Here is a 22,394-nt window from a genome sequence, read left to right as displayed (position 1 = left end):
ACTTGTTACAATAATTGTACTAATCAACCTCCTTACAGTAATGAGTTTCTTAAATTATTTTTGAAATACTTATGAGAATTTCCGAGAAACAAATTGCCTGTCACGTCGTTAATAAAAGCAATTAAGTTATCTTACAAGTTCCAATTCAGTACTTGGCAAATTATAGTACAAATTTGAATACAATACTTCGACTTTAAGATTATCTTATAAGTAGTTTTGTTACTACTTTCACTATAAATAATAATTATTCGCATTTCGTAAAAACATTTAAACATAGGTACGCAGCCTACTTAAATTCTCAAGCAAATATATATTTTAATTGTAAAGAAATTGTTTCAGATATCGCTAAATACAAATATTTGAGTCATTCAAATATAGGACAGACAACAGACAGATAGACGTGATCGCATTATTTATAGTCCAAACTGTGAAACTGGCTTGAAATGAGAGTGAAAGTCGAGCCACGTTTTGTCAAGAATCAGCCGCGTTTGCCCCAAGTCCATTATGCACGAATGAGCAGCCGCCCCGAGAGAGCGTATGTCTCCGGTTTAATTATCTCAAACTTTTTCAATGCAATTTCAATCCTAACGTAAGCACCTAACGTACACAATTGATTGTAATAAGTATTTTTATCGTGAATATCGAAGTCAACAGTACTCTACAGGCTTGTTATTTGATTTTCCACCTAACAAGTAGTAGGTATAAAGTTTGATTTGGTATATAATTTATTGTGATCATAAGTCATTTTTAATTTCGACCAATATCATTATGGGTGTACCTAAGTGCTGTTCGCTGCGGCATGCGGTAGCAGAATGACGTGATAATGTTTGCGTAGACTTAATTAGTCGGTAAAGAGAACCGATGAAATCATCATTGTATTGTTTTAGGTCAACACCTATCGTCTTGAATTTTTTACTTGTTCAGAATACAAACAATAGCTGCTACAATTAGTTGCATTAAATTAAACGAACATTAAATAAATTTGGACTCTACCTTATGTTATAATACCTAGTTGTACCTACTATTTATATATTTTAGTATTCCAATAAATTTATCGTAAACATGTATAATATTAATGCACATACGTATTAGATATAACGTAGTTATATATCCTTAAAGAAATAGACACTTATTGAACCTATGATAAGCTCTACAAATCAAGGCAAGCAGTCTGTATAGAGGAGTAAATCAGCGTATCGTGGCATGCAATCTCAGAATACAGAAAAAAAAATCAGTTTTTTCTGTATTCTGAGCATGCAATGTATTAAACACCGACCCTTCTACTACACGGAGAAAAAGAACTACGCTCACCTATGGAATATTACAGGCTGAACCAATCAATTAATGATATGTAGTAGAATGTAGTGTCGATGAACTGTGGGATATTGTTTGTTGCACGTTATTAAAAAGGATTTATATGTTTATTCCTATTAGGCACAAAAGGATTCTCAAGGAGTGAATTTTGCAATGGTTACAAATCTAATAAAATTTAACTACGTGCGAGAGCTTGCATCAAAGATTTTTTTCAAATTTCTGTCCTTTTGTTTTCTACATGTACCATAACAAATCACATATCAAGTATAACGAATATGCCTCATCTTCTTATATGTTATTTGCTATGTACTTATGCATTTAAGGTGAGAGAGGTGAGATTCACAGCTAGTAAATATCGGATATCACAGGGTCATTAACGCTGCACGAAGATTCATATAGTGCAAGAGCAATTCACTGTGATGTGATGAGAGATCTGAAGCCTTCAAGGCTAGCACTATGACGGAAGCGGAAGTGATGGTGGGCGGGCCGGACCGCCCGCGCCACCCGCCCCCCGCACGACACGCCCTAGCTAGAAAAACATTGCATCTAAACACTAATTAGCACATCTTTCAAAAATTCAATCAAAAACACACAATATAGTCTATACCTTTCCAAAAACGAACTTCAAAACTTTATAAGTGTGTAAAAGTATTTTTTCGCTTATAAGACAATATGATCTAAAAATGTTAATGATATTTCAAAATATATCTTGGCAATGTTTTTTTATCACTTTCAGTGAGCTATTATCCTAATTTTTACAGGATATAATACCTACACCATAATAGCAGGCAGTGCAATTACTTAGCCTTTATGAAAACGTGTATAAGAGTGGGATGAGAAGTCGACCCCTTAGCCACTTAGTTCAAGGATAGAACAGCTATTCTGTGCTCTGATTAAATTTTATCAAAGACTGTTTATATGTATAGAAATAAAGAAATAAGTAGGTTTACTTACATACTTACCTACCGTTTACTTTTTTATGTCGTTTGAAAATTCATGGGCCTATTATTAGGGTTCTGTATTTACCTAAAATTTAAAACTCATTTGAATAATTGTCCCCTTTTGTCACATCTACATATTTTTTAGGTGATTTAAGTCCCAGCTATCCACCATGCAATCTGGTCAAGTGCCTAGAGCCTCATAATTAGAGAACTCCTAGTTTCTATCTTTTTATTGTCCTATAACCGATTGGTATTGCTATAATGCTAATAATGTACGCCTATTTTAAGAACTCACGTGGTCATTTTCATTTAATTATAATTAAGTCACGTAACACTTCTATTCCTAAAGACTAGGTACTATTCCAAGTGAAAAATTATCTCCAACAAACACAAGTAACACAATAGCCTAGAGGAACAATGCATACAACTGCATTTAAGTCGATAGGTAAACAACGAAACAAAGACATGATGTCCAATTGCCAGTCGCTACCTGAGAACCCTTTTAAGACGTTTCTCAGAAGTGATACTTATTATTATTTATCCTAGGCACTGATTGAGGTAAAATACCATACACTTGACATTTTTGCATGGAAAACAAATTTATGAACAGTAAAAAAAAACGAGTGTGTTTTAGAATACACGACTGAAGTAAAACTTCTGCACAATAGCCCTGAACTGTGTCTTAGGTATACGAAACGTGGTTATGAGAAAAAGAGAAAAAAAATATGTGCTTGCACCTCTCTCTTTCTTGCTCCTTTCGCTTCAACCAAACACACTTTTCGCAACGCTCTCATCGTGCATTCACCAGCTTACTCCTTAAATCAACCTTGCTTAAAGAAGTTTTACTTCAAAAACTACTTACATTACCATTATTATGTTGAATAATCTTACTGGTATTCAAATAAAAAAAAATAGATCAACATTAGATTAGTTTTATAACAAATAATTGAAACGTACTAATTAAGTTACAAAAATATTCAAATAACTACTAAATTATAATTATTAGAGTCCAACCCACGGTAGTTGTGTTCCAACAATGACATAGCAATCAATCTGTGACCGAGCGTGGGAGGTTAGCACGAGTTCACGCACGTGTGTTGATCGCTATTAATCACGATACTACATAACATATCGTTTAATAGCGAATAAAAAACATCCGTTCGTTATCGTCAACAAATTACTTGTTTTGTATTAATTATGTTAATGACATCCTATTTTAACTGATTTATGTATTTTATTAATAAATATCGTATAAAGTACGGAAATGAATATTTAAACGGTAAATTTGCTACTTCATCGCATGACTACTTTCGAGGCACGACTTACTCATCAGGCGCGTTCCACTGCTTGCAGCCCACAACGCTATCAACGTCGACCGCTGAAATTGCCATTCCACTAATGTAATAGACGGTGCGGGCATTGTATGCGAATTTTACAAGTAGGTCGCATATGTAGGCGCTATCAGGTGATCTGTGTGCTCGCCATATGGCGACATGGTGAAAACATGCAGCTGTGGGGTTGCGAGTGAATATTTCACGTTGATTGGAGTAAAACTTAATTCATCACGGTTTCCCGGGAATTTGCCATTGCGTTTTTTGCCGAATCGAATGAGAGATAACATTCACAGTTTGACATTTACCCGCTACGTCTTGATGAAAGCGAACTCTGACTTTTGTGGGCGAAGTGACTGTATGTTATGTGTGTATATGTATGACTGTGTATGACGTTGAGTGATCACTCGCGACGACCACGGATCTTAGATGTAACGATAAAAAGGCTTTACGGTCGTTGCGGTCGCTTAGTGGAACGCATCCATTAGTTACTCCATCTCCAAGTTTTTGGTATTGTTTTAATAACAAAAGATTTAATAAACCTCAACTGACGTCAACTTAGGATTAAATTATTATTTTTATAACTCTTTTTACCAGCATTTAAAACTATTGCAACAAGGTTATTTATTATCGTCACGAAAGCATGACTTGAATCAATAATCTCAATACCTAATTCATAACATCAGTCATTAACAATGATCCTTGGAAATGGCTTAAAGGTTGATAACAAGGCATTTTTTACACGTATACAATATCATATAAACAAAGTACTAGACTAGATATACACGAACGGGCATCATAATAGCATATACATTTAAAACAATCACAACCTCAAGTGTTGTGTTTAAAAAATTCATAAACACACGGTAGATATGCGCCCACCCACCGCCCGCCCGCGATAGCAGGTCGCGGGGGCGTAACCACCGCCCTACGTCCGAACCACGTAAGTTACATTTAACTTTTTGTGACAACTAACTTTTGCTAACTTTACTGTCGCTGATTTTTTTGTTAAACAAGCATCTTCAACTAATCTTACGCCCATAAAACTGATAAACTGATTTTTGTAATAATAACTGAAATTAAGAACTTATGTCAGGCTGAAATAATTACCATGACATATTTTTCGTCTTAAACTAAAAAAAACAAACACAAACTAAAGATTCCTCTTTTACAAATGATAACTCACTCGTTATAGGTACTTTATAACGGTTCGAAATAATAAAATATTATGTTATAAAAGGTAAAGTGGTACCACAACAAAGAATTATATGACACGGTGATTTCAATAAAAAATTAAAATCTTTTATTCTTACCGTAAAATTCAATGCATTTACATTTATTCATAGATACTAATGGCTTCCAATACTTAGTGTTGTTTGATGCTATTGACCTTTCACAGTTCCCGCTTTTTCGATAACAAATGTCTAATTTCTAAAAATCATTCATTCTTTCATTCAATCTCTTGGCGGTTCGTTTGAATTCAAATATAAAAATTGGTACAAATTGGAAAAATAATTTAACACATTACCTATTCCTACTATTTTTTTTTGTGGTTTTAAATATTTTATATATAGTATTTGAAAAGCGTCTTCGGTGCGACAAAGCCAGGCCTGCGGTCGCCAACCCGCCTGCCCAGCGTGGTGAATATGGGTTCCCTACTATTACAATGTACTCTGTGACTATGGCCGACACACATGAGTTCGCGCCATTTTTGGCGCGAAATTGTGGAAGCCAATGTCCAGCAGTGGACTGCGATAGGCTGAAGTGATGACGACGAATATTTGAAATAAACAGTAGCAAAATAATCTTTAATCGTTAAGCTGAAATTAAATATAGATATAACGATTCACTTTAAAAAAACACTGTTGTTATGGCTTTAGTTAAGTACTATACCTATTAATTTATAGGAACTCTTTTGGAAAATATTATTAATAAAGTCAGTTATAATAACTGAAGGTAGTTTCTAAAAATAATAACTACCTTTTGATTTAAAAAAAAAAAAAAAAACTACTCATTTACACAATAAATATGTCATATTTAGTATAAAACTCCGTATCTTATAGATTTAGCCGTTTCTTTTCAGAATATGTGTAATAATAAATTGGGGAATAGCACATTTTCAAAATTAGGAAAGTATTTATTAATTTAATAATAAATTAATGTTGCAGACGCACTAACGTACACAAATACTAGGAGTTTTAGTGTATATGTATCGTTATCTTTTCTTTATTTAATTAATCTTACTGTCTATTTTCAAGTATAATCAAATAAATAAATATCTTATAACATAGGTACGCACGGAAATGTATGATTTTAAATAAGGAATTAATAAATAACAACCAGTTATCATTCATATATATTTATTGCACAAAACAAATCATATATGTGAATATATGAATTTTAAAGTGTAAAACTAAATAAATAACGCTACATGTAACAGTTTTTAATAATAATAAGAAAAAAAAACAATTTAACATAACAAAGATATCTAAACAAACAAGTCGATAAATCACATTTTTATGGCTAACATTTAAATATCAAAAAAAAAAATAACGATTATGAAATTATTATTGTTGTGTATAATGTTTTTTTTTTTTTTTTCAAACGTGTACATTAAATTTTGAATGCATTTTTATTGGTCCAGGTAATCAACATAGAGTCCGTTTCACACAAACGCTGTAGTAGCACTCACACTTAGTTGACTCAGTGAATACCTGCGCTTAGAACGCGATTTAGTGAGTGAACCAGACGATAGTGTTTGTGCGTGAGTCATGATGGGCATGTTTCCTGTAGTTAAGCGTACTAAACGCCCTTTGTAATCTACAGAAAAACAAATTATATATGATTTATTTAAATATGATTGTAATAGATCATATAATGAGATGCCCAGACCACATGAGGCGTTGTTGTTGTTGTGTGGTTACGGCAGTAAAGAATATAGCCACCCCCAACTTCCCGTGACTGTCGTAAGAGGCAACTAAGGGATAATACAGTTCCACTACCACCTTGGAACTTAAAAAATCGACCGATGGCGGGATAACCATCCAGCTGCTGACTTTGAAATACACAGGCTAAAGATAGGCAGCGCCGTCTTCGGTGCGATAAAGTCATCCCTGCAGTCACCAACCCACCTGCCCAGCGTGACTATGGGCAACATACATGAGTTCACGCCATTTTTGGCGCGAAATTGTGGAAGCCTAAGTCCAGCAGTGGACTAGGATAGGCTAAAGTGAAGATAAGACGTTGTTAAATACCGCTCATACAAAATTAAAAATCTGGGACGACTGGGATGCCAATACAGTGACTACATCAAGATGCAGTCACTGTATTGCATTCTTAAGTGGGCTATCAAAAGGTTTGAATATTCTATCAGATAATATATTGTTTCATTTTGTATTTTCATTTTCTTAATGTTTTTATAGATAAATCTCCACATATCCCATAAAGCATGCTATATGTACGTTAAAATATACATTGTTTCGCCGACAGATGCTTTATTATTATTATTATTGCAAGAAAAGGCAAGCGAACAAATGGGCAGTAGTGATGGATTTGTAGAAAGAGAATTGAAATATTTTGAATGTCTTATTAGAATCAACATTGGATAAGAATATAGTTATTGTTTTCGACAATGCATTGTATCATTCTCGAAAGCTTGACAAAGCACCTACAACTTCATCTCTCAAACAAGACATTACTGAATAGCTACAGAAAAAAAAATAGTGATTGTTAAAGTTGCAACATTTGGATTTAGTTAAGCAAAACAAAGATCTCTTTGAAAAACTTTTTGTAGACGAGATGGCGAAGTCTACAAATCGTCTCGTCATACGTCCACGTTCCACTGTTTGTTTCACTGTGAGCTTAACCGATTGAGTTTTTATGGGCTCAAAAGGTATAAAGTTCGTCATGTGTCAATCATGTAATAACCAAGATTGAAATAAAAATGTACGAAGTCGTTAATTATGTAGAAAATATGTTAGAGCAGTTGGTTGACATTACGTTACGTGATGACGAAAGTTTTTAAGATTACAAGAAGTATATAATAATTATTTTATTTATAAGTTCTTGTGCATAATATGTTTATACTATATCCAATATTGTTTTATTGTCATTTATTTGAAATTATTTAAAAATAAAAAATAAATTAGTAAAGTATTCAATATAAAAGGGCCTTTACAATTTCAAAACAAGAACAAAAGCGTTGGCCCCACCCTTAGCAATGACCCATCTCACTTAAATCAATATCAGAAATTTTCGAGAGAGACATACTCGTTTGATAACAAAAAAAAAAAAAACAGTATAGTAAAGGAGCACATTTATTGCTTCAGTTTAGTTCGCAGGTGTCAAACAAGCGATAAGGTTTCGTTTCTGATAGTGAAAGCCATAGTAATATGTATACCCATAAATACTAGCTTAAAATGATATAGCATTTCATTCCCCACTCATGACTGACATTTGTGTTTGCTATGTAGATGTTTCTGTGGTCTGGGCGTTTGTGCTTGTGTTGTGTGTGTTTCCGGACACTGGAGAAAATCCTACTGGGGGTCGTTGAGTGTGAAGCGTTTATTTATTTATTATGAGTATGTGCAATTTTATACTTCCAATATTAATTGAATACTAATTGTACTTACATGTAATAATTTCATTATACAACAAATGAATGATTTTTTAATAAATAATGTATAATTAAAACACAATTATGGACGTATGCTAATGCAGATAATAAATTAAATACCAGATGATTTAAATTGACAAATAATACTTATTAAAATTACGCTTAAGTCTACATTGTTGCGATGTATTCGTTTTATCTGTAACAAAGACGAAATAATTAAAATAATATTTTTTATTTCATGTAATGATATATTTTTAATTATTTTTGATATACCTTTATGTATACCAATGTATTTAAAAAACCGTAATTATATTTAACCGTACCAAATATGAGACGCTTACAAGCCACCACCACTCCTCTCGACGCTGATCTGTTTCTTGAGCTGCTCACGTTCATGGTGTTCCTCCTCCATTTCTGCCATGCGCGCAAAGCGGGAATACGCCACGTGCCCCGATTTGATGGCTGACATCATCTGTGGTCATTCAATAGTCGTAAACGTTGATTTTCATTCGTTCATTTTGTTTTTTTTTTAATGTAAGTTGCACTCTATGGATTGGTAAGGAGATTCAGTACCTAAGTAGTAAGTATTTGTCAAAATGTGTCCATAAAGGCAGCGCTGCGATAGCTTAGAGTGTATTTAAATTAAACTTTTCACAACAGTGACTATAATAAAGGGGTAAAATTGAATTAAAGCTAAAGCTAGCTAAGCTTAAAATTGAATAAAACCAAAAAGTTTTTCCTATACCTACTTATAATTAGTTATAACCACATCCCACTAAAATATTACACTACCACCATTAATTAAGTTAAAGTAATAAAAAACAACCCATACCGAATTATACACACATACATAAGAACATGTAAAAATAATAATAAAAAAAAACAGGTATTTACGCCAAAGCGTGTCATAGTTAATAACCGTAAAGCATGCGCGTAATAAAAAAGTAAATATGCATCACTAAAATAACGACACAGCAACAAGCACATAAATATTGGTTTAAAAAAAAATTGTAAAGAAAACCATACGTTATTAGGCAGGTAATCATGAGAGAGGAAAATTTATGTTCTATTTGTAAATGACTCTAATAACCCACAAAAAATCATATTAAATAAAAAATATATGCATGACATTTAAAATCTTTGTTATCAGAATTTTTATGAAGCGTGAGATTGTTGTATCATAAAAAAATACTTAATTAGTCTATGTTAATGCAGGTAAAAAAAGATAAAATTTAAAATTATTTCTTTATGGTCAAACAATAATTCTGTGACAGTATGGACCTGCAGATATTCGTCGAGTTCGACCTGCCCGTTCATGTTAGTGTCGATCTCTTTCAATATTTCGTGCAACTGTTCCCCGGTTACCTCCTCGCCGTAGTTCTGTGAAACAAGCTCGGACGTTCAACACTGAAGCACCAACATGTACCCAAATTATGGAACATTTACTATTATAAGAATACTAACTAAGAGTTTCCCAATTATAAAATACAATTTTCACTACTTTTTGTATCTTGATTATATATGTTGCCCTAATTGAGGATAGAACTGTACATTATTTACGTTTCGTATAGTGTAAGTTTGAGTGACCTTTACTAATAAATGTTCCATAATTGAAAAATCAAAACTGTGCATCAATCTACTAAAAATATATTTGATTAATGCACAAGTCCATACCACATCATTAATATCTAAACATTAACTAAAGGCGACAAGTTGACATTTTGCCGTAGTGCAACATAAGCCCTTGTCCTGCTATAATATGTCCCGTCTACCTGAAGGTAGTCCTGGATTTCCAGCTGTCCGTGATAAGTCACATCTATTTCTGATAGGATTGCGCTTATTTCAGCGTCCGATGGCTTCACACCTATACTCTATAACATTAGTGTATTGGAAAATATGTCAAATGATTTTCAATTTTAATATATTTTTATGAATTAATTGGTAGAATTATTTTAAGATAAGAATATCATAGTATGTTTTAGACTTTTGCGATTTTAAATTTCTACACCATATATTATCTGTATGCGGTCATATTATTATTACTTTCGCCCAAAATTTCGACAGTAACTTCATGAGTAAGCCCGTCAAAAATATAAGGAATGTCGTGGATTCGACTCTCAAATTATCAAAAAATCTTTCCAAACTATCATTTGACAAAATAAGAGAAAATAAATTCATACAGAGTTCAGTCTTTGGATAGTTTATGCCACCCATTTTACAAAAGTTATCTTTTATATATTAAACTTCTCAAGAAGGTTCTATTTAATCAAATCCCTTCAACCTATCGCAGTCAAATGCTGGACATTGGACTTATCCAGTACATATCAAACATCAATTAAAACAGAGTTCCTTCGATATAGTCAGAGACTGTTATTTCTAGACCCTTTCATACCAGTTCTCGCTTCCATGTCTCTCACACTTTCATTCCGCATACAGTACAATTCTTTCAGAGAGAAAGATATTTGATCCATCAGTCAGTATTGCCTTAAGACTCCTCCTAATGTCGTTGATGGACACGAAGCCCTTCCTGTCCTTGTCTATGATCTGGAACCTCTTGATGTACGTTTGTATCTCGTCCTTGCTGAGGTTGATCGGTATCTTGTCGCGGCTGGCGCGGTTCACCATCTGTCCCATTTCATTTGCCAGGAACTCTGCTGCTTGTTTTGTTTGTTTCTGGAACATATTGGTTATTTTTGATACATTTAACAGTTTCAAACTTTGTGAATCTAGTTTTAACTTTAGAAAACAAATGTATCTTGTTTCGTGTTGTTATATTTATGTGAACCTGACTACAGGAACATAAACGTGATAGAGTCCGCAGTATTCCATACTGGAAAATTATAATAAACAATATTACTGTTCGAATAAATTAATCAATTGCCAAACGAGCTACTAACTATCCAATAATTGTACTAATATCCAATAATTAATCGTTTGTAGATCGATGGGAGAGTCCTATGCTGCGACATTGGATAAAGCTCCATGTAATATGAATAATGTAATAGAATGTAAATATAAAAATGTTATAAATTTTCAATCTTAAATTTTCTGTACTAACACTAGGTTATGAGAAATATTGTTACTAACACTATATGGGCTAGTCCTGAAATAAATGTTATTATTATTATTATTAAAGACTCTCCAGGAAGTTTGCCTGCATACCTGTTTCTCAGCGTCCGACCACTTGAGCTCCTCGGCCATGATGTCGACGATGGCGGGCAGCGCCTCGGCCGCCGCCTGCACGTTGAGGAAGGCGAGGCGCAGGCGCCGCGCCACCATGTCCACCGCCGTGCACGCGTACTCGCGCACGCCGTACCTGCGCACGTACACACACACACTCGCTTCAGCCTGTAATACCCCACTGCTGGGCATAATGCTCTTTCCATATGTAGAAGAAAGATCAAAGCTTAATCCACCACGCCGTACCTGCGCACGGCACCGTCACACACGCACGTCCACACACACACTCGCTTCAGCCTGTAATACCCCACTGCTGGGCATAATGCTCTTTCCATATGTAGAAGAAAGATCAAAGCTTAATCCACCACGCCGTACCTGCGCACGGCACCGTCACACACGCACGTCCACACACACACTCGCTTCAGCCTGTAATACCCCACTGCTGGGCATAATGCTCTTTCCATATGTAGAAGAAAGATCAAAGCTTAATCCACCACGCCGTACCTGCGCACGGCACCGTCACACACGCACGTCCACACACACACTCGCTTCAGTCTGTAATACCCCACTGCTGGGCATAATACTCTTTCCATATGTAGAAGAAAGGTCAAAGCTTAATCCACGACGCCGTACCTGCGCACGGCACCGTCACACACGCACGTCCACACACACACTCGCTTCAGCCTGTAATATCCCCACTGCTGGGCATAATGCTCTTTCCATATGTAGAAGAAAGATCAAAGCTTAATCCACGACGCCGTACCTGCGCACGGCACCGTCACACACGCACGTCCACACATACACACTCGCTTCAGCCTGTAATACCCCACTGCTGGGCATAATGCTCTTTCCATGTGTAGAAGAAAGATCAAAGCTTAATCCACCACGCTGCTCCAATGCGCGTTGCGAGATGTAATCCCTACTATGAGTAACGATCGCTATCAGGTGTACATGATAACAACCGAGACCAACAGCTTAACGTGCTCTCCGAGGCACGGTGGGGAGACCCACAAGGACTAACAACCAGACTGGAAATAAATATTTGTACAAACACAAATATCCACTCCGAGCGGGAATCTGAACCCGTCAATATCGGTGTTTAGGCTGTAGGAAGCACGCATTCAGACACACACGCACAGACTAACAGCTACTACATTTACTTTATAAGATATAGTCCAATAAAAAAGTAATAATTTTTTGTATGACATTACCTAATCTCGGCGTCAATATACGGGAATTCGGGGTGGATTTTCTTGCCGATGATGGGCCATCTCTTGCCGGTCATACTAGCCATCTTAGCCACCGCAAACGCTCGGTCGCCATACGATTTGGCCAAGTGTTGTGCGACCTATGTATAATTGTAAACATTATTTTTTTGTCACAACAATTTGTGACCATTCTCATAAGAAATTTTTAACATAGCCATGACACAATCATTGGTGCTAAGTGGCTTTTAGTTGCTAGTGTAGCATTTTATACAAAAATCTGGTGAATCAAACTATAGACAACACTAATTTTGAAAGCAAATGTCCGATTCTATTGTAATTACTTTGAAACGATTTTATTTTTACAATATTGTGGTATTTGATGTTTACAATATTGTGGTGAGAAAATAAATAAATCTGGTGAGAAAGTAAATAAATCTGGTAAGAAAATAAATAAATCTTATTATTACTATTAATTATAATTTTTATTTTTTAACTTTTAGACAAGACGATTCTTTTTGATTAAATTAAGAAACAAAAAAGGGATTGGAAATTACGATATGATTTAGTATTTGAAAATAGCAAAAAATAAAAGAAAAAATAAATACATCTATTTATATAGATAATAACTATAAACAACACACAATACTTACTTCCATCTCAAGACCGAAGTCCTGCACTAATCTGATATACATGGTCGGAGTCCAACCGTGCGCGCCCTCAATCAAGAAACCGTCTGTTTGACATTCTCTGAAGAGAGGTTTTAGATTTGCACCTGGAATTATTTATATAAATATGGGATAATTTTATAATTATTTAACACGGTTGACAGAAAGTTAGTGTGTCATTTTATATACTAGTTATATTAATAATTAACTATTATGTTCTTGTGTAATGATTTTTGATTTCAACAGTGGTTATATCTTGACTAGTTAAGCCAATGGCATCTAAACAAATATTTCAAAGAGGAATTTTTATTTGGAACTTGGTAATATTAAGATTTTAAATTTGACACAGTACAGAACATTTATACGAAAAGTTTTTTTTACTTTGTTTTAAAGCCATGAAGTAAAAATAAGAATTAAATTAGTTTTATCGCGGCTTATTATATTTTTTAGATGCCCGACGTTTCGGATAATCTACAGCAACCATGGTCATGGGAGGACTGAGTCTTCGGGCATCTAAAAAAAAACCTAATACCCATGATAATAACCGAAAAATTTGGTTAATTATAATATGTGTAAACATTAGAAAACAATATGTGAACTAGTTTTATAATGTAAATGTACTGTAATTATTAGTCGACGTGTGCTGGATCGACTGAACAAGTGAGCTCACTCTCGATAGCCGCGTCGACGGTCTCGGCCGCCATGGCGCGGTAGGTGGTCCACTTGCCGCCCGCGATGGTGACGAGGCCGGACGGCGACACGTGCACCACGTGGTTGCGCGCCAGCGACTGCGTGTCCGGCTTGTTGGGGTCGGACACCAGCGGCCGGATGCCCGACCACGCCGACAGCACGTCGCCGCGCCGAACTGGTTTACACGCGGTTAAGTGATGAATTGTGTGCTGTGTGGCTACGGCACTAAAGAATTTAGCCACCCCCTCTCTTCCCGTGGGTGTCGTAAGAGGCGACTAAGGGATAACAAGGTTCCACTACCACCTTGGAACTTAAGAAGCCGACCGATGGCGGGATAACCATCCAACTGCTGGCTTTGAAATACACAAGCCGAAGACGGGCAGCGGCGTCTTCGGTGCGACAAAGTCAGTACTGCGGTCACCAACCCGCCTGCCCAGCGTGGTGACTATGGGCAAAACACATGAGTTCACGTTATTTTTGGCGTAAACTTGTGGAGGCCTATGTCCAGCAGTGGACTGTATAGGCTGTAATGATGAAGTGATGAATTGACTATAGTGCGTTCAACGAGCCGAGATACCAAATGTAAACGAACCAGATGCGAGGTCATTCAACTATGCAGGGTTATGTAACCTTTTTTTTTACTTACACAAAATTTTTAAATGTAAAATATATTTATATATTGTAATTACTGAATTTAATATAATTAATTAAATATAATTATGTATTTAAGATTTGATACTTCTTAAATAATAATTATCGAAATATAAAAATCACCCGAGTGCTTCAGGACACGAAATGAAATAAAAATAAATACTTAATACAAATTCAAAGGGCCGTACGCGGTCCGATTGTTTTCAGAGCCAGTTGAAATATCGTTCGACCTTGCAAAGAGATGTGCAGCAAATAACAAACAAACAAGATAGAAAGAGATAGACTACATTTTGTTTGTTCCGTCGTCGCTACGAAAAAATAATTTTTAACAAAAAAAAAACCGACTTCAAAAAGGAAACTAAAAAGTGAAAAATAAATTTACTTAGTACAAAGTAATTCGTATTTTGATTTAGTTAATCAGAAATGATTAAATAAATATTTTATAATTTTGAAGTCGGTGCCAAGTAAAACCATAACTACTCTAGTATCTACTCGTAAGTTGTATTCAGTTTTCTTTCATAATTTGTTTCATTGACTTTGGTTGAATACTGTTATTATTCTGTTATTATTTTGACATATCTAATAATATTTTTTGGACTTGTTTGTTGTGTGTGTGTTGTTTGTATTTGTTGTTGTAGCCAGGTTGTTGTAGTATTTACTTGGCACCAACTTCAAAATTATAAAATATTTATTTAATCATTTCTGATTAACTAAATCAAAATACGAATTACTTTGTACTAAGTAAATTTATTTTTCACTTTTTAGTTTCCTTTTTGAAGTCGGTTTTTTTTTTTTGTTAAAAATTATTTTATTTTACAATTTTCAGTGATGGGTAGACCTAACAAGGATGCTTTTTCTCTTATGTCGGGGGTTCGGAAACATACACAATACACAAGCACAAACACCCAGATCATGACAAACATCTATATGGCCAATACAAATGTCTGTCGTGCGCGAGGATTAAACCCACTAACGCCAGCGCAACAGCCGGTGCTGTGTCCGCTGCGCTAACGCGTCGACATACTATGAATAAAGTTCGCTATCAGGTGGACGTAATAACAACCGGGACTGACAGCCTAGCGTGTTCTCCGAGGCTAGGTTGGGAGAACCACAAGGATTAACAACTAGACCGAAAATAAATATTTATATACACATAAATATCCACTCCGAGCTGGGATAGAACCCGCGACCGTCGGTGTTTAGGCGCCGCCGACACGGCACATGCACCATTATATCAAAGCGGTCGTCAAACAGCAAAAGGTAACTGCTGTAAATTGTTGAGAAATTCCCTCGAGTGTTTATGGGCTCCATCATCAAACCTGGTCCTGCGACACAGATGATCACACAGCAGGTAATTGCTATAAATCGTTAAAAGTTCCCTCAACTATCTTTCGTCTCCATTATCAGACTTTAATGGCACTTGTAACTCATATAGGTGCAAAGTTCTCATAAATAGAAACGAATTAAGTTCAAACAGCAGGTAATTGCTATAAGTCGTTGAAGATTACCCTCGACTATCTTTCGTCTCCATCATCACACTGAAATGGCACTTGTAACTCATATATATGCAAAGTTCTCATTAATAGAAACGAATTAAATTCAAACAGCAGGTAATTGCTATAAATGGTTAAAGAGTTCCCTCGACTATCTTTCTTCTCCATCATCAGACTTTAATGGCACTTGTAACTCATATAGGTGCAAAGTTCTCATCAATAGAAACGAATTAAGTTCAAACAGCAGGTAATTGCCATAAGTCGTTAAAGAGTACCCTCGACTATCTTTCGTCTCCATCATCAGACTGAAATGGCATTTATAACTCATATATATGCAAAGTTTTCATCAATAGAAACGAATTAAGTTCAAACAGCAGGTAATTGCTATAAATCGTTAAAGAGTTCCCTCGACTAACTTTTGTCTCCATCATCAGACTGTAATGGCACTTATAACTCATACAGGTGCAAAGTTCTCATCAACAGAAACGAATTAAGTTCAAAAAGCAGGTAATTGCTATAAATTGTTGAAGAGTTCCCTCGACTATCTCTCTTCCCCATCATCAGATCGACTCCAGACCTTTATTAAATAGTAGTGCTTTATAGTACCTAATGAAAACATGATTAAATTTACTAGTCACCCTTACAATTTTTGAAAGTTTCCTTCGATTTCTCTGGGATCCCATCATCAGATCCTGGTTTCCTCATCATGGTACCAAACTATGAATATCTCCTTTCCAACAAAAAAAGAATTATCAAAATCGGTTCATAAACAAAGAAGTTATCTCCGAACATACATAAAAATATATATATATATATATATATATATACGGTCGAATTGAGTAACCTCCTCCTTTTTTTGAAGTCGGTTAAAAATGATGGGCTTTGTCTACATTTGGTATCTCTTCTCATTGAACAGACTTTAACCCGTTGGCGCAGTCTGGAGTGGCCATGCTTTCTTCAAAAAAAAAAGTTATATCAGTCGGCTGTTACCTATAACACAAGCATTAAGTCGCTTACCATAGGAACAGACGACCGTGTGTGTATGTTATAAAATAAACAATAATAAAAATTATTTATTTATTTGAAGACATGGGACTCGATTATATTATCACTAAAACCAGTTTTTCATGCTCGCTTTTCTTACGAAATCGTTTTTTGAGTATAGGAACGGGGCTTAAATCAATAATGGCCGATTGCTAAATTTAGATTTTTTTTGAATTTGGAACATTTTATTCGAAGTTTAACGATTTGTCAGCGAAACTAACTTTTTTACTTTTCTGAAAATAGTAATCAGGCTTATAAATGCCCGATCGTTTTCGTTAAGGCCAAGTTGTGTTTGAAATTGAACAATTCGTAAGCAAAGCAAATTGTTTTTAGAATAAAGGAACCGAATTAACGTTGTGTTTACGGTATTATTAAGTCAAGAATTACAAACACATTATTACAATGACTATAGAGTTGAGAAATTCGCTGTCCTTCATATGGTCCTTCGAGTCTGACATTATTAAAACTACTTATATACTCGTACGTTTTAAATTTTTAATGAAAACTATTAAAAGAACGTATTGAACCATAAATAAAGAATTTTTTTTTTTTTGCATTCCGCCTGTAACATCTCACTATTGGGCATAGGCCTCTATTTCCATGTACGAAAAATAATTTAACTAAGAATAATAAATTTCACGTAAAAAACGGCGGAAGTTAGCCTTTTAAGTCACTCGATACTTACCCTCAACATCTGGATTTAGGTAGTTTTTGACCTCAGTGAGGATGAAGAGGATCTCGTCCTCAGTTGGCTTGGGATTGTGTGTGACCTGGCACGGCAGATCTGTGGTGCCGGCAATGGTTCCTTTCAGCCAAGGCAAGAAGAAGATAACACGGCCGTCTGACGTGGCAGGGTCGAGGAGACCCATGTGTTCTGGACTGTGTATAACGTATAACGTAAGACGTTATGATTTAATAATGTATTACTATTACGTATAGGCAAAGCCATATATCAAAGCTAAAAACCAAAATTGAGGCTACATTACTACTTCTATTTCAGTTATTTTTATACAGCTTAGAAACGGAGTCTTGGCGCTTGTATCCTTGTATATAAAACGTATTTAACACAACATAAGTTGATTTTATTATTTTATTAACACCCGAGTCAAAAACTGTTAGACTATTTCCATAAATTTTTTTACAATTTTTTTTTTTCTATTACAATACTATTAGCATGCTACGAGTGTTAGTATATAAAAAACTAACCTGTAATAACCAGGGAGAACAATGTGGACACCAGAGGAGGGACAGCAGATAGACTTGACAGTTTGGTCGTCCATCTTCCTGATGGAGTCAGTGAATGGTCCTGTGGCGTTTATGATAGACTTCGCTTTCACGTCCCATTCCTTGCCTGTCATTTCATCCTAGAAACATGAGGAAAGTAACAATAATTCGAACACAAATATTTGACATGGATATACTAAATAACAAAGATTAACAATAGAAGTCCTCAAAGTCAAAGTGTAACACAGTATCCAAAAAGTTTAGGATATTTATTTTACTGAGATGAAAAACTTTGGAAGAACTTAAGGAATTCTTGATATTATGACAATAAAGGCTTAGCAATAACAATTTAATGAAATATAAAACAACGAAACAAACAACTATCATGATGCTCGTACATGTTACCAACATTAGTTATTTAGAGAAAACAGAAATACGCAATATTTTCACAAAGCACGATTTAGATTTCTGTTGAGAATAATTTTTTTATTGATTATTGATGTTGTTTTGACTCGGAGGAAAAGTGTATACTGAGACTTTATAATATATGAATTATAAGTCAGTCGTTTTTGAATATCATATCAAAAATTGACCGCTCCAGCGGGATTCGAACCCGCGTCTCCGACTGACCGTGTCGGCGCTCTAGCCAATTAAGCTATGGAACGATGTACCCGCTAGAGCGAAATTTTTGATATGATGATTTTTATTTTCGGTTTAAGCGAACCGTGGCGCCGTCTATAGTGAGTTCTTTACAGAGACCCGTAACTATTCAAAGTTTCATATTACAATGAAAATCTTTGACAGGAGATGACACCATGCTATTATTAATACCTACAATTTTATTTTTGTGTTACCCCCACATTAGGAATTCTAAACATTTTTGAATATCATATCAAAAATTGACCGCTCCAGCGGGATTCGAACCCGCGTCTCCGACTGACCGTGTCGGCGCTCTAGCCAATTAAGCTATGGAACGATGTACCCGCTAGAGCGAAATTTTTGATATGATGATTTTTATTTTCGGTTTAAGCGAACACGCCCGGTTCGCTCGTAAAATCGTAAGGTATTTATAAGTCAGTCGTCTACGAGATACCATAAAACTTGCTTATGCGAATATAAGAAATTTGAAAACAAATATGTTTAATGATAAAATTAAAATTATTTTTAAAATTCTTTCATGAGGAGTACAATAAACCGAAGACATAGAGTCAATAATATAGTGGCAATGGTGAGTAAAGTGTAGTGGAGACTCACCCTAAGCCTTGCTCCGCTGAGTTTCCCCGCGGTTTTGTGCAGTTTGATGACGCTGACGTGGTTGGCGATGGTGGCGCCGTGGCGCGCTGCCGTCAGCGCTATCGCCAGGTTCATACGAGCGTCGTCTTGTTGTCCTACGATACGTGACATATCGTCAGACCAAATCCAATTATATAAGCTACAATAATTAACCGACTTTATAATAGGTGATTCTATGTTTAATACGTGTTTTATTTGATTATACAATTTTGATGACTTTTTGAGTGTTGCACGTATAATTTAGGCTAATTTCAGCTTGGAACGTTTCAATATACGTATATAAAACAATGTAGCTAAAAAGCTAATACATCTGTGTGTACTGACTACCGAATAATATTGTATAGTATGTCGACCATGCACAAGCGGTTACTTATAGATATGCGGTTATATAAATATATATATTTTTTTAATTATTTATTAATTTATTCATTTTATATTTTATATTTTTTATTAAAATTTACATACCATCGTAATATACGATACCGCCACACAGATTGTCGGATTTCAACATAGGGAACAGTTCTAGGGTATTCTTCTTAGATAAATAATATGAGCTCTTTAAGTTCCTATCGCCGGCCACCAAGTCGTACATCTTGATACCGAACCAGTAGTATGGTACCTGCCACCACCTGAAAATAAAAATAAAAAAACCTTATTTGTGGTGACCTAATCACATACATTTTTACTACCCAAAACTTTCAAAGCACATATCAAAGTACTTACTTATAAACAGGTAACAAAATGGGCAGAGGCCTTGTCAAATGTGGAGCAACCTCCAACATGTTGGCTCTTTCGTGTAACGCCTCCTTCACCATCTTGTACTGGTCGTAGTCAAGATGCAGGATCGCCTTCTGCAAGTAGCGCACTCCGCCGTGTATGAGCTTAGTACTTCTGCTAGAAGTACCGCTCGCGAAGTCGTCTGCTTCGACTAGTGCTGTGCGGAGACCTGTAGTAATAAAAAGGAAATATAGTCAGTTATAGTCAATTCTCGTTTAGAACATAGTTACTCATCGCTTTAACTTAGCCTAGTAACGCTCTTGCTAAATTAAATTAGAATGGCTTACTTCAACTGGTTAATTAGAACATGCCTAACTATTTTGCTGCGTTACTAAAATTGTTCATCATTTGCTGAGTGATTACGGCAGTAAAGAATATAGCCACCCTCTCTCTTCCCGTGGGCGTCGTAAGAGGCGACTAAGGGGTAATACAGTTCCACTACCACCTTGGAACTTAAAAAGCCGACCGATGGCAGTAGACGAAAAAATAGTCAAGTAAAGTTGTGATCAGATCTCGATGAAATTTACTTGTGACCACATGATAAAGCATCAAAGATCAGCTTTCGATTAAATTAAAAATTATCACCAGGTACACCCAGTAAAAAGTTATGCGGATTTTCGAGGGTTTCCCTCGATTTCTCTGGGATCTAATCATCAGATCCTGAATTCCTTATCATGGCACCACACCTGGGATATGTTATTTCCAAAAAAAAAGTATTATCAAAATCGGTTTATAAACGACGAAGTTATCCCCGAACATACATTAAAAAGACATATATATTTATATACGGTCGAATTGAGTAACCTCCTCCTTTTTTGAAGTCGATATTTTACGAAGTTCATAATACTAGAGAAAATGTTTATTCACAGCCTGAGAGAATTCCATCACTAGTTGATTTGATAAAATATATTTTTTAATGTCAATTTTTGTTTAGATTTTTGTTATTATATTTTGTTTCGTCGTTTCTTCTAATAAATTACTTATTTCGAGAATAAAAAAATATGTTTTTATTGTTATTTTGTATATTATTACCACTTCTACATTATTGTAAGCCAAAGCGGCATTGTGCCTTGCAGGACACAAATAACAGTGATCTCTAATTGAAGCGAAATTCGCGATGTTACCGTATGGGGCACTATTAATATTTTAAAAAGTATCAAACTAATATATATATTAACAATATATTTAGGTCCCCTTAAAGCTATTTAAAAATAAATAACTTCTTAATTTGAAGTGTTAAGCTTTGCCAGAATACTGTACTAACAGGTGCTTTGCATTTTGCCAAGTTAAGGGTTAAATAATATATCAATATTTATATTTTTTCAATATTTATAAATTAAATTGATATAACATTTTTCAACTAATTCAATATTCGGTATATAGCTACATATAATTATTTACAAAGACGTTTTATTTCCCCATGCTTTTCTTAAATTTCATCTCTGACAAATGGAATATTTCAGTTTTATAGGTATTTTTTTATCAAATATCGCAAAACATCATGTAGATACCTCTCGTTGCAGCATCGAGCGCACATCCCGCGCCGGTGGCTCCACCGCCAATAATGAGGACGTCATATGTATGACCAGCTTGGAGGTTGTTCACCTGTTCCGTTCGGGAGGGTAGAGGTCGCTTCTTGCGTTCTGTTTTCGCAGAAACTGTCGTGGGGTTGTACCAGTGCTGAAATATTTTAAATAATTTGTTTAATAGACCTGATTGTTTTGATTACATACAAAGGGAGATATTTGTAATTTATTGGAAAATGATTTTCTTTATATGATATAGAATGTCAGTAACATTAAACCAGGTTTTTGTGTGACTATGGCAAAAGTTGCAAAGCAAGAAAGTTCATTTTGAAGTTATTTTTAGTTTAGTGTTCTGTTCATAAAAATCAGTTTTCTTTGCCTGAGAATAAACACAACTAGTCATTTTGTATAGAGTACTAATCATTATGTACCTAATAATAGT

General features: G+C 35.1%; 1 protein-coding gene across 1 annotated transcript in view; it reads right to left on the bottom strand.

Annotated features, from left to right (window-relative positions):
- Window positions 1–7,886: 7,886 nt before the first annotated feature.
- LOC123669612 (glycerol-3-phosphate dehydrogenase, mitochondrial) overlaps window positions 7,887–22,394 on the bottom strand; it is a 32,013-nt gene continuing 17,505 nt past the window's right edge. The window contains exons 3-16 of the mRNA XM_045603209.1: window positions 21,938–22,106; window positions 20,373–20,595; window positions 20,115–20,278; window positions 19,611–19,744; window positions 18,339–18,496; window positions 17,818–18,011; window positions 13,925–14,119; window positions 13,240–13,361; window positions 12,593–12,729; window positions 11,364–11,517; window positions 10,686–10,874; window positions 9,483–9,581; window positions 8,543–8,673; window positions 7,887–8,397 (exon numbers count right to left, since the gene is read on the bottom strand). Of these exons, the coding sequence (XP_045459165.1) occupies window positions 8,394–8,397; window positions 8,543–8,673; window positions 9,483–9,581; window positions 10,686–10,874; window positions 11,364–11,517; window positions 12,593–12,729; window positions 13,240–13,361; window positions 13,925–14,119; window positions 17,818–18,011; window positions 18,339–18,496; window positions 19,611–19,744; window positions 20,115–20,278; window positions 20,373–20,595; window positions 21,938–22,106 (2,073 nt within the window). The 3' untranslated portion in view covers window positions 7,887–8,393. The remainder of the gene's footprint in view (window positions 8,398–8,542; window positions 8,674–9,482; window positions 9,582–10,685; window positions 10,875–11,363; window positions 11,518–12,592; window positions 12,730–13,239; window positions 13,362–13,924; window positions 14,120–17,817; window positions 18,012–18,338; window positions 18,497–19,610; window positions 19,745–20,114; window positions 20,279–20,372; window positions 20,596–21,937; window positions 22,107–22,394) is intronic.

Source organism: Melitaea cinxia, chromosome 3 (genome assembly GCF_905220565.1).
Source record: "Melitaea cinxia chromosome 3, ilMelCinx1.1, whole genome shotgun sequence".
Classification (NCBI taxonomy): Eukaryota; Metazoa; Arthropoda; class Insecta; order Lepidoptera; family Nymphalidae; genus Melitaea; species Melitaea cinxia.
The sequence above is the reverse complement of the archived record's forward strand: the minus strand, read 5'-3'. Positions and strand labels throughout refer to the sequence as shown.